The 14144-nt window shown below is 31.7% G+C and overlaps 1 protein-coding gene across 1 annotated transcript in view; it reads left to right on the top strand.

Moving 5' to 3' along the window:
- The first annotated feature begins 6221 nt into the window (after positions 1-6221).
- The window catches only part of LOC143042993 (uncharacterized), a 92750-nt gene continuing 84827 nt past the window's right edge, over positions 6222-14144 (top strand). The window contains exons 1-3 of the mRNA XM_076215494.1: positions 6222-6547; positions 11562-11651; positions 12537-12613. Of these exons, the coding sequence (XP_076071609.1) occupies positions 6417-6547; positions 11562-11651; positions 12537-12613 (298 nt within the window). The 5' untranslated portion in view covers positions 6222-6416. The remainder of the gene's footprint in view (positions 6548-11561; positions 11652-12536; positions 12614-14144) is intronic.

Raw genomic sequence — 14144 nt, 5'->3', positions numbered from 1 at the left:
TTTGTTGGCATATTTGTATGTTTTATAGCGATTAAGATTATAACATAATGTGTCTGCTGTACTCCTATATTTGAAATTTTTACCTAACATGTCTGTTTGTTTTGTTCATACATTGTAGTCAATATAATGGAATTTAATTTGACTGTCATTAAAGTGAGAGTATGTACCGTAGTCTCGATGAGAAAATGCCTCTTCCAAGTCTAGAAACATGACAGTTGTTTTTCATTCCTTTGACGTGTTTGGTATTTTTAACTTGCCATGTGATCAAAGCCTTTCCAATTTGAATTTGCCCTAGAGCTCGGCATTATTGTAATTTTTGTTTTTGTTTCGTGCGCCATAGTGTATTCCTTTTTTTTTATGATCGGTAGTCATTAAAGGAAACTGATATGTTAGTGTTACATCTAAAAATTGAGTAAATAAACTCATCATAGATACCAGGACTAAATTTAGTATACGCCAGACGCTCTTTCGTCTACAAAAGACTCATCAGTGACGCTCGAATCCAAAAAAGTTAAAAAGGCCAAATAAAGTAAATGAATAATAATTTTGTTGATAAATCAGTCAAGGGTTTACGTATATATTGAATACAAATTGATGTATACAAACAATGATATATCATTTACACAGCATTTATAAAACAAATTCAAAGGATACACAGGAACCTCGAAAATAAACCAAATGACAACAATGACCGATAAAATATATACTTTGTATTAAGATGTCGCTTGAAAGGAATAACAACGATCAAATAAATCAATTTAAAGGTCGTTTGCATACAAAAACTGTATGATTTGAAGTTTAAAGAGTAACCTCAGAATATAATTCATAAACATAAAAAATAGATATGTGTAATTACATTATTATAGAATATTCATTCAAAAATAAATTTCAGAATGCGCACACCACACATATGTTAGTCATAATCAAATTAATACATGTATATGCTGAAGAATAAACGTATGATTCTAGAACATTAAGCTAAGTTGAGCACAGATTTACTAAAAAAGATTCATCAAATTAACAGGCTACAATATACTGTGCTGGGTTTTCTCGATGTGTTGAAGACCAGTTGGTGGCCTTCGGCTGTTGTCTGGTCTTTGGTCGGGTTGTTGTCTTTTTGACATATTCCCCATTTCCATTCTGAATTTTACAATTTATCGTTGAAACCCCACGCGCGCTAAAACACTTAGTTTGTACTGCTGTTAATTAACATTCAACCTTACGCGATTATGAATCATGAAGCATGTTTGTGAAATAATCTTCGCCAGGTGTAATCGAGATCAATGTTTTAAGTCAAACAAATAAAATCTTGAATATCTTGAAAAATGAACGTGTCCTAACAAAATCGTTCATTGGTCTGTTTGTGTCAAAAATAAAATGTTTAAGGCACAAATCTTGATTCCTAATTTTTTTCAATTGGCTTTTTTTCAAATAATTAAGATAAATTACAATACACGTTTGTTCACTTTTGCCGAAAAATTATAAATTATGGTATACGAAGAGACAAACAAAGAATCTTAGCAAGTTACTGAATTATTTGACCTCGCCAACATTACATCGGCACTTTCTATTATTGCAATAAATTTACTTGTCCCATACTGGACTTTTTAAAAATCAAACATGTCATTAAAAATATGTATATCGTTATCATCTGTGAAACGGATATTCCATAACGGTCAACCAACTCGAGATGTCGTCCGTAAAATTTATGAAGGGATGATTTCAACCTCACAAGCGTGCCAGTATTTCATACATGCATCTGAGGTTAACGTGTTCAATCTTAACAAAAAAAATCATCATAAGATATCAAGCTTATAGATGTGTACGTCAGACAAGCCTTTTGCATATACAGATTACGAAGCTAGATTCAAAACTATTGAAGAAAAAGGTAAATAAGAATAAAAAAAAAAAAACCGCAAAATCCTCAAAAATGTTCATCTTGTATCCATTGTATGTATAGAAAATCCTTTATAAAACATGAAATATTCTATTAGTACATTGTAGTTTTTTAATCCCGCCACTTTATTTATGTATATGCCTGTCCCAAGTCAGGAGCCTGTAATTCAGTGATTGTCGTTTGTTTATGTGTTATATATTTGTTTTTCGTTCATTTATTTCATAAATAAGGCCGTTAGTTTTCTCGTTTGAATTGTTTTACATTGTCTTATCGGGGCCTTTTATAGCTGACTATGCGGTATGGGCTTTGCTCATTGTTGAAGGCCGTACGGTGACCTATAGTTGTTAATGTCTGTGTCATTTTGGTCTTTTGTGGATAGTTGTCTCATTGGCAATCATACCACATCTTCTTTTTTATATTTTGACGAAAATGAAAAAGGACAAGAAGAAGGTCGAGTGATATGACACCATAATGATATATATCTTGACGTGTTATTTTAAATCAAAGTACCAAATAACTAACATTTATGTCATATGATACTTCAAATTAAAAAAAAGTTAAATTTGTTTTATATACTTGAAAGGCTGAGTAATATGATAAAACACACATACATTGACCTTCTTAAATACTCTGATTAATCTTAAAAATTAAAATAAAAAATGTAAGTTATTGAATAATAACATTGAGAATGGAAATGGGGAATGTGTCAAAGAGACAACAACCAGACCATAGAACAGACAACAGCAGAAGGTCACCAACAGGTCTTCAATGCAGCGAGAAATCCCTGCACCCGGAGGCGTCCTTCAACTGGCCCCTAAACAAATATATATATACTAGTTCAGTGATAATGAATGCTATACTAAACTCCAAATTGTACACAAGAAACTAAAATTTAAAATAATACGAGACGAAATAAGTCTTCTTGTACACTAAATCACCGATAGCTTTACTGTATACGGTGACTTGAACTACGAGATCTTTTAGCTAGCACTAGACAGAGCAAGGTCGAGGGAAAACTGTGATGAAAAAAGGTCATAAGTGGAAATTAATAGTGCTAATGTATTCTGTAAATACTAGTTCAATATTCTTAGTAATTAACAATCGTAATGAAGAAATTAAAACGACATGGGAACAAGTCGCTTTACTATTGCGTGTATATCCTCTCACTTATGTTTCGCATACTCCATGATTCTGTATTGATTGTTTACTAACATCACATGCGGTAAAGGTCGACAATAAAACACGAAATTTAATCACCAGCCGAAGTTTTTACTAAATAAAATATTATTGTAGATAACAAGAGTTATTAATTTGTATCAAATGTACAAAACCATGCATAGAGGTCTAAGTATATATAAGTGTATTGGTTAATTTACAATATAATTTTAGAAACCTGTTTTACAATACTCGAAGATAAAATATCAAAACAAAAAAACCAAAACGAAATACAAACTAGCTATTTATCAATCCAAGATTGAATCATCCTGATCAATAATGGTTGAAAACTATTAAAATTCTCACAAAATGTTTATTTGACTGCAAAAAGTAAAATCACAAAAACACTGAACTCCAAGGAAAATTAAAAACGGAAAGTTCCTAATCAAATGGCAAAATCAAATGATAAAACACATATTCAAATGAATGGACAACAACTGTCATATTCCTGACTTGATACAACCATGGAAGTATTATATTATTAATACTTCCATGATACAACATACCCTCTGAGACCACCACTATCGCGTATCGCCTTACTTAACAAATTTAAAATCATAGCGACATCAAGTTAATTCGTTTTATGATGACAGACTGCATTTGCAGCTATACAACGTTTTATCAGAGACAACAGGCGTTAGATAAGTTAAATAACCGACTGTGTTCTATCCGCTGTTGTGACATTTTGGCTGAGTCTTGTTCGTACGGCTTCACAGGAATATTTCATTATATTGTGAAAATACCTACATCAGTTGTAATGTTTAAATTTGTTTGATGCCAAAAAAATGACCAAAGTCAAAGTAGCAATTCATTCATCATATATATATATATCAATCTAAAGATTTGCACAACGGTACTGATATAAGATGTTATTATACGAAAATGTTGTTATCAAATCGTGTTGACAAATATTTCGGCTCAACAAATGGCCTTCTTCTGTGTCACAAGTTTTAACAATACTGTCAGAACTTTATTTATAAATATTTCGGATAACAGATATCCTTCATCGGTATATATGATTGTGATGTTGAATGAATCAATTATCAGTCTACTTAGATTAAGCTGTTACAATCTTGAAATTTATACAATAAAAAAGTCAAACCGAAGATCAGGTAAGACGCTTGCACAATTCTAAAAATTTGTTAAACACGACATAGGTTATATGACTAATTACATCAGAGAGTTCAAATATATGGTTTAAAGAAAAATAATAATGTGCGATATGAACTAGCACAATTCTAAAGCTTTAACGGTGTCGACAATTATGATGTTACAAGAAAGATTGCGTCAATAAGAATTCCAAATAAATAGCACCGAACGGTCTAAATTTGTAAATATTTCAGATTTGATAACGTACGGTAGTGTAGTTACATTAGAGTCTGCGATGTTTAAAACAAACGGCCGTTAAAATATAATAATAAATTAAACTAGTTGAACGTGGCTTGGTACTTACACATCCCTCAAAAAATTAAGCAATTTAAATTGTTATATTCAACAGATTTATTTTAGAGATGAGTAAGGTAAAGAAATAGAAACAGAGACTGTAATAATAAGTAATATAACCCAGATGTGAAGCACTGCATGGTGTCGAACTATATCTTTTCATTTATCCCATTTGGTGCCAAAGTTTTTAATTTCCTTATCCAAAACCTTTCCCGAGCGAGTCTATCCTCCTTAGACCAAGCAGAGTTGTGGTCAATGATTTTAATGGTCAGTCGATTGAGATCTGCCTTAGTGTGGCCAGGGGATCTCAAATGTCGACTGAGAGGGAGGTCTGGCTTGCATTGGTAGTCGCTACGATGGCCGTTCATTCGTTTGTGAAACGGCTGTTCAGACTCGCCAACATACTGTTTACCACATTTACACTGTAAGAGATACACAACATTTGAAGTCTTGCAATTTACATTGCAAAATATGGTGTATTCTGTACCAGTGGAGTGACTGTTAAAAGTCTGGGTATCCAGTATTTGTTTGCAAGTCAGACATCGTTTATTTCCGCAACCCTTGCAAGAGCCCCCAGATGAAGAGCCTGCTTGAGAGGATAAGTCAGCTCTCACCAGCAAGTCTTTAAGGCTTTTGGGCCTACGGAAAGCCAGTACAGGTGGCTTGGGAAAGATCTTGGATAGTTTAGGATGTTTTTTCGATCTCTTTCCAATTTTCGCGGATTAGGTGAGATAAGTTGTCAAATTTTAGATGGTAAGTCAACACAAAAGGCACCCTCTTGTTGACCTTTTTGTCTTTATATTGTAAAAGCTCATCTCAGCTGATGTTGTTAGCACGAGAGAAACCTTTATCAATGTCTTTTCTTTTGTAGCCCCGATGTTTAAGGTGACCGCGAAGTTCTTGTAGACGTTTTTTTGCAATATCGTTGGTGGAGCAAATCCTTTTTATTCGTATGGCCTGGCTGTAGGGAATACTCTTGGTGCAGTGTTTAGGATGACAACTCAAAGGATATATATATATATAATAAAAATTAAAATTCGAAACACTCTACTTTGAATTAGATTACTATTTTTTTTTAAATCTCTAATGTTGTAAATTAGAGATTTAAAAAAAAATAGTAATCTAATTCAAAGTAGAGTGTTTCGAATTTTAATTTTTATTTCTTCATTTCTGAAATGAAATATGCTGTTAATTGCTTTAACATGTTCTCATTTACAGTATGCATATGTTGCCTGTCATCGTCTGACATTAAAAAGCTACAAATTCATCTGCGAAGGTATTACGGAAAATGGTTTAAAAATGTTTTTAAAATCATAACTTCTACGATGTAAAGAAAATTTAATTGATTAGACAGATCATATCGTCGTACACAAATCCCTATTTAAATTACTTAAAATTAACTTTGTGTTAAAAACAAATGTCTTTTAACTAGTCTACATAGACATCGAGTGACATAAAAGTTTTATTTAAAGTCGGTTCACATGAAGTATCAGTAATAAAAGCTCTGTAAGACTTTTAACCGACACAAATAATAATTTGCTTGACCTTTTTAAAAGTCTACAAAAGTTTGCGCACACAACCACTGGACTGATAATAAACAATTGTTAGATTTTTAAATTTAACAATTTCATTTAGTAACACTATACATTTTAAAAAACTAATGTTGTTTGACACACTATTCTAATTACTACATAATTACAGAACACATATATTTTCATGTACAGGAATCAAGTGATTATCTCACAAGATATTTTTTTCATGTGAAATGTTTCAGTATGAAATTGTAAAAACATAATTCGGACTCAGGGATCTATTGTCCAAAACGTTTTAGTGGTAAATTATTTCCAATTTTCTGGTAGACATGAGACCGTTTTTGCGGTTCACGTTATTCTCGTATTTTATAAGGTGTACTTTATGCTGGTGGACAGGAGGATCGGAAGAGCCACCTGAAACAGGATATGCAGGTTACACTGGACCTCTAGGGGAAGGAAAGTAAGTATAATTATAATATAATCCTTTTGACATTTCATTTTAACAATAAAGCAGTAATCAATTTTAGCTATTTGTAATAGGCTCTGAAAATATTGGGGCTTTTTTTAAAATGCCTACGGGACATGCATTTTAAGCGTTGTTTTTTTAGTTTTTTTCCCCGGATAACATCGTGCGTTTCTTCAACGTCAAATTCTTGAAATTGTTGATGTGTAAACTTATTTCATATTTTTGTCGTTTGATCATGTTTGTTGGTGATAAATATCCTCTATTATCTACATAAAACACGGAAGATTCCTTTCAGTGTCTGCATAGTCTTTTTTTACTCAATTAGATCTTTATTTAAATTCAAATTGTCCATTATAATTTTGGCAATTTCGGATTCATGTTACATTCGAACATTTTTAAATCTTGTAAATTTCATCGACATGAGTTTTGAACTTCAATAAATTTAAAGAAAACAAGTACTATTTGTTATGGTTACTTGCTTCATTCCTTTGTCAAATGATGCAAATATGTTATTAATATTGAGACCGCAATTCTACGTGAAGAACATATTTTCTCAGATATGTTAGTTTTATTTGCATTTTTTTTCCAAATTTGACCCACACTCTCCTTAAAAAAGGGTATACATTGGTTTTTAAAATGAATATTCTGACCTTGTAAGATATGAATAACTTTTGCCCAAGACAAAATAAAAGTGAAAGTTCTCCAAAACAAAATATGCAGAAAGTCATTGTGTACAAAGGCACGAATTTGGCATTGGTAGCAATAGATAAAAAAGAAATAGTTAATCTGGATCATTCTAGAATATGAAATAGTTGTCTTTTTCGTCATTTTTTAAAATTTTAACCACCAGACTCCTTATTTTTACATTTAAGGGATGTTAATAATTCGAATTGAGCAGCGGAAGGGGTCACTTTTGTCCATTAATCTGCAGTTTGATGGACAACATATCTATCCTGTTAAATTTGTCAATTCATACTTTTAACCCGGCAAGAAAATGCGTTTAAGATCCACATCCCAAATCTCAAATCAGCTAGCAGAAAAACTGGCAGCAAAATACGAGTTTTCTTTATTAAAATTTCCTGTTACAAAATTTTAAAAATTATATTTATTAAAAAAATATAAATCCCCCATGCAAAGCTCTGATTCATTGCCATGCTGCTGTTTGACTTTTTGTCCACTTATTTGATAGTTCTTCATTATTAGATACGCTTTGAATTATCAAATATTGGCCGGGACCATCACCGGAGAAGTTTTATTGTCGAAATGTGCATATGGTACAGATTAGTTAATACCGTTAATTTTATTATTGTTATATAGACAATAATAGTGCATTGACTTGACATATCGTTGCTATGTCAAGTCAATGCACTATTATTGTCTTTATACTGCAATCTAAAAAAAAAAAACATTTTCAATTGTTGTTTAATGCGTTAAGGTTATTTATTTGATTTAAATATTGGGGGAAATACCCTTTAAAAAGGCCTCACATCATGCTCGCGGAGAAATATACAACACAATGAAATTTACATTAAGTGATTAACCTGTTGAAACCAACACTCGATGGTGAACGAAATCGTTTGAGTATTGACTTAAATATCAACCATAAGCATAAAACATAATGATTTATAGGTTGCAAACAAAAAATATTAACAAATTAAATATGTTTTCCCAATAATTGCAAAAGAAACAATGTTGAGTCGTTCCACGCATCGTTGTATGCATTTGAAACAAGAACAGGTTGAAGAGGTCGTATGAATAATTCAATATTGTTTCGGCAATTTCTATCTAAATATTCATGAGGAAAAGTGATATCGGGTCAGTGACTGTATATGACATAGAAATATACAGTCAACGCATTTTGACTGCTCAAATAGAACGAGTGCAGTATAATTGTTATATACTTGTTTTAACAGAAGAGTTCAGATATGTAGTTGATGTATGGAAATATTTTATTGTGTAGGTGTCCATAGTTAGACATCGCAATATTTATACTTATGTAAATAAAGTTTATTTCGAAGTCCTGGATGTAGTGATAGTGAACTAATGATGTACGCATACATCAAACAATAAGTTCATAATTAAAGGAGGTACGAAAGATACCAGAGGGACAGTAAAACTCATAGATTGAAAATAAACTGACAACGCCATGGCTAAAAATAAAAAGACTAACACACAAATAAAAGTACAAAAGACACAACACAGAAAACTTAAGACTAAGCAACACGAACCCCACCAAAATCTGGTGATGATCTCAGGTGCTCCGGAAGGGTTAACAGATCCTACTCTACATGTGGCACCCGTCTTGTATTGATTTTTGTTATTTGCGTCACAATGCATTCAAAGTTGGTAATCAATATTGTTACAGATCATGTATCTCTGCTACGATTACAAGCCATATGAGCAGAGTGTCATTATATTATTGTGATTGGTCATTCAATATTGCAGTATCAAAAAGAAAGATCACAAAATACCGAACTCCGAGGAACAGTCAAAACGGAAAGTCCCTAATTAAATAATAAAACACGTCAAACGAATGGACAACAACTATCATATTCCTGACTTGGTACAGGCATTTTCAAATGTAGAATATGTTGTATTGAACCTTGTTTTATAGCGCGTAACCTCTCACTTGTATGACAGTCGCATCTAATTCTATTATTTTTTAAAACGATGCGTGAACAAAACAGACATTACAGGTAAAAATGTCAAAATAAGGATACAGCCGTCATCACCGTGTCTCAATCTTAATCAGAACAAAAACAAACAAATATTTAACAAAGAAGCACAAAAAAAAAAATATATCAAATTTAACCAGCACGTTTATTGCTTCATTTCATCAACAGAACTAGTAGTCGTTTTTGTTTAGGGGCCAAGTGAAACACTTTTGCTGGTCTTGGTGCTGGATTTTTTTGCTCTTTGAAAGAACCATTGATGGTCATGTTCTGTTTTCTGCTCTTTGGTAGGGTTATTGTCTACTTGACACATTCTCCTTTTCTAATTTTTTCACAATTCTATTTTAAAAGAAATCTGAAAACAACACTTATTTTATCACTTTTCATGTCAGAACTGAAATAATTACAACTGAGCAATTGATACCCTCGTAGACTGACAGTGTACCAGTAGTGGTATTGATCAAGCACTGCAAATACATAAAAAAAATACATTCATTGATGTATCCGAAGTTATTTCCTGGATTTACCTCGATCTGTAACGCTAAATGCTGAATATTTAAAATCTAGAATATATAATACTGAAACAACCGAAAAGTTCAATTATCAAAAGGACATTAGAATAATAACCAAATCAATCTAAGGCTTTTATTTTATTTTATTAATTATCCCACCGAGTAGTTTAGATGACAACACAAGTATTAATATTCCTATTTAAACATTTGTAACGCCACCCAGATCTTTGGTGATATCATTCACTTTTTTTTTTATTTTGAACTTACATTAACAACACTACAGGTGCCACATGTGGTGTAGAATCTGCTTAACCTTTCCAGATCACATGACATAACCTCGTGTTGGGTAGGATTCATGTTGCTGTTTATCTTTTGGTCGTTTTTCTTTTTTATCATGAGGTTGTTAGCTTGTCTTCCACTTATGAGTTTGGATATTCCTTTAGTATATTCCGTTCTTCTTTACCTTAAATGTTTTTGAGCAATCAACTAGAAGCAGTCGAAGGATTAAAAGAATTTGCTAAGGATTTTTTCCAGTTTTTTCAAAATTTTATTTTTTTAAAATTTTTTATGAAAAAGGAAAGTTGCAGATAGGAATATTGTTTAATTGTAATGATATAAAATAGTGCATTTATACATGTAAAACTACATAAAAAGTACAGCTCTAAAAATGCGTTGATGAATATCTAACAAAAGCATGTTTTGATGTGAATGGAATGTTTTTGTTTCTTGCCTATCATCGTGAGATATAGTAATCCTGCATTCTCTTGTCAACATTATCAAAATTAACAACAGTTTGCTTAAAAGATTTTAAGACATCAAATGCTTTCATGAAAATTTATAAAATCATGACATGATATATTATATTAATCGCGTTGCTTAGTCTTTCTATGTTGTGTCTAGTTTACCATTGTGTTTCTGTTTCTGTTTCAATGTTTAAGCCATGGCGTTATCTTTGATCTATGAGTTTGAATGCCCCTCTGGTATCTTTCGTTCTTTTTTAATCCAAATTTGTGAAATATTTTTTTAAATTTCTTATTTGTAATTTACCGATGAAGGGACTAAATGCTTTATGATGATTCATTAAGATACGGTTCAACTTAAAAATGTTTGAAAATGGCAATAGCTATGCTTAACGTTCTTTAAATTTTATCTTAACAGGAATCTTTCTTTTTTTTATCAAGATATTGCATAATCTCCAGCACAATGTTTGCTCTTAAATGGAATTTTTCATTTTAAAGTCTATGATATTGAAACAAAAGTCTGGATTTTAAGTTTTTAAACATAACAAATCTTTCAAATCTTCCGTTGAAACACAGACAGTAAACATGGGATGGAAATATAGCAAAATTTTAATATTATGTATTGATTTTGCAGTATTTTACCAAGAAATAAACATTTTTGAACATTTTTCGACACAGCAGCACAATTGTGACAAAATAATCGCAAAATCCTTGACAACTTTTTAGAAATATTTTTCCTTAATACACATACATTTGGTTGCTATTTTTTATTCATTTGAAACTTTTGAAGCAGTCTTTATTTGTGAAAATATATGTGATATGTTTTAAAGCTTACACCAAAATGCTTTGATTGTTTAAAAAAATCTGTTTTAAACAATAAATATTTCACTAATGCCATCATCCTATTTTGGAAAGGACCCATAACCTTTTAGATTTCAAAACAACGTATTATAGAACAGGTATATCAAGCATTATAAAAATGGTGCTACGAACTATGCAATAAGGACAGGTATTGATTTTATTACTTTTATATATACATTTTACTAGGGAAACATGTTTTAAATTCTCAGAACTTCTTTTCTAGGCAAAATGTACAGAAAGTGTCATGGAGTGAAAAGACGAAATCCAAATATCATTGTGGTTTGTTTAACTGGGGACGGTGTTCTAGATACGGGTAGGTACTGTAACCAGTGTTAGTTTTTTTTTTACCTTTGAGATATCCTAAATCAGTCAACATTCATTATTTCAATAGTACGGAATAGAATAATTCATTGAACGGAATTCAAAATCCGCCGTCATGGTCTATTGATTCAGAAACTTTTGCTGTGTGTTAGTGTTAACGTCTATGATACTGTCAGTTTAACGTGTTTAAGGTGGATCGGTAATGATAATTTGATCATATTTAGTCCAATAACAATAATTTATCATATTTAGTATAAAATTGTTATCTTTTAAAAGGTACTCAATAGATGATCATTCGTGCATTTAGCGTCTACCGTGATGATGCCCCATGACTTCATGTACTCAAATATCACTATTTAAATGAGACTGAGACTGTTATTTGAAAGCTTTCCTTACTAACATACAGGCTTCCATTGTAATCTTGGTTAAAGTAATAAACAATTCATGAATATAATTAAATCGGTCTTGTAATACCGATGGAATATTCTTTGTAGAAAAAGTAACGTTAAGTGTCGTATTGGTATGTCTTTTATTCTATTGTTTTTATAGCCAAGTATAATGTAAAATGTTTATTTTCTCTTAACATGCACAATTATAAAAAGATTTATTTTCTAGTAGCAGATGACAAGGGAAATTAGCTGAAAAAAAAATCATCACCACGGCTTTGGGTTGAATTGTATTATATCTATATCCATTGAATTCATATTTTAAGCGCAGTTTGTAACTAGTTAACTGTTGATTTATAGATGGCATTTAAGCAAACAGTGTAATGGGGGTTAAAGATTTGTCTGGAAAATAAATCTTGAAATGCATGAAACATAATTCATATCATCATTCAATGCATAAATATTTTGCTGCTTTTATTTTTTGTTGACAGGTCTGTAACGCATTTTTACCTGAAATGTCTTGATGGTTGGGCACAAAGGACACAATCTTCGGACCATTGTGAATTAGGTTTGTTTGAACTATATATATATATATATATATATATATATATATATATATATATATATATATATATATATATAGCAAAAGTAAATAAACACGGTGTACATATATAATAATATTTTTAAATTTGCAAACTACATTTTACATCAAATAATAACAGTTCGTTAAAATATTGTCACTAGCGCTTTCATGCCTTTTGGCAATCTTCAGGCGACGTTTTAACAATGTCCTTGACGACACTGCCGTTGGTAACGTTTATTACGTTACAATAACGGTAAGGGGAGATAAATCAAGCGTGTTTACGTAGATCCGTTTAATTTTGGCTGAAAGTCCTTTATAAAGTGTGCTTCCTTTGCCAGTCTTTTATATTTGTTCGATTCGCTCATTTTATAGAACGGATATACGGTAAATTTTCCATTACTGCACGTTTCGAAATGTTCGCTCACATCTTGCATTCGTGTGGATGGATCTCGTATCTGTTGTCTGTGAACACGAACTCTTTGACAAATTGAGTTACCAGTCTGTCCGATGTACCATTCCTTGCAAGTGCTGCATACAATACAGTAAATAAGGTTTACCGTTTTGCAATTCATGTCTGCATTTGGAACAATGGTTTGACCGTTTTTCAATGTTATTTGCGGGCCGGTTGCCATATATTCACAAAGACCACATCTAGGGTCATTACATTTTGAAACGTTGTATTGTATTCCATTTGGGTCATAAAACTTAGCCCTTGTTAAAATCTTTTTAAGATTTAAAGGCTGTCTTTTACTTTTCAGGAATTTTTCTGTAGGGAAAAGCTTTTTTAATTTTTCGTTTTTTGTAAAACTGGCAAATTTGCTTTTATGACAGATCTCTGGTACAGCTATGGAAACAAAAGTTGCTCCCACATACGCAACTCTCGTGATGGGATTTCTGGAGGATAAAATGTATCAACAAGTTGAAAGTGAATTTGATACAGCTTTTATAGTGTACGTAAAATAGGAATGGAAGCGATTCTTAGACGACTGTTTTATCATTTTAAACAAAAGTCACAATTTAGAGAAGTTTCATAGTCTGATAAACACATTACATCCTTCGATTAAATTTACCATCGAATCTAGCGAACAAAGACTGCCATTTCTAGATATTTTAATATTAAAGAATGGAACAACCTTAACCACAGATATATATTATAAGAAGACGGACACCAATACCTGAATTTTCATTCCTGTCATCCTTCACATACGAAAAGAAACATCCCGTTTTGTCTAGCACGACGTGTATGTACAATTGTGAGTGATGATTTCACGAAGGAATTAGGTTTGAATGAACTAAAGGTGTTTTTGAAAGAACAAAACTATCCAAACCCACTAATAGAAAAGGGAATAGAAAAGGCAAAAGCAATACCAATGACGGAACTCAGGTCCACAGCACGTAAAGAGAGTAATACAGAACTTATCCCGTTTGTTAGCACTCATAACCCGTACAATCCTGACATATTCAACGTCATAAAAGCAAATTTGCCAGTTTTACAAAAAACGAAAAAATTAAAAAA

The sequence above is a fragment of the Mytilus galloprovincialis genome, chromosome 8, assembly GCF_965363235.1.
Source record: "Mytilus galloprovincialis chromosome 8, xbMytGall1.hap1.1, whole genome shotgun sequence".
Lineage (NCBI taxonomy): Eukaryota > Metazoa > Mollusca > Bivalvia > Mytilida > Mytilidae > Mytilus > Mytilus galloprovincialis.
Note: the sequence above shows the minus strand (reverse complement) of the source record. Positions and strands in the feature narration are given on the sequence as shown.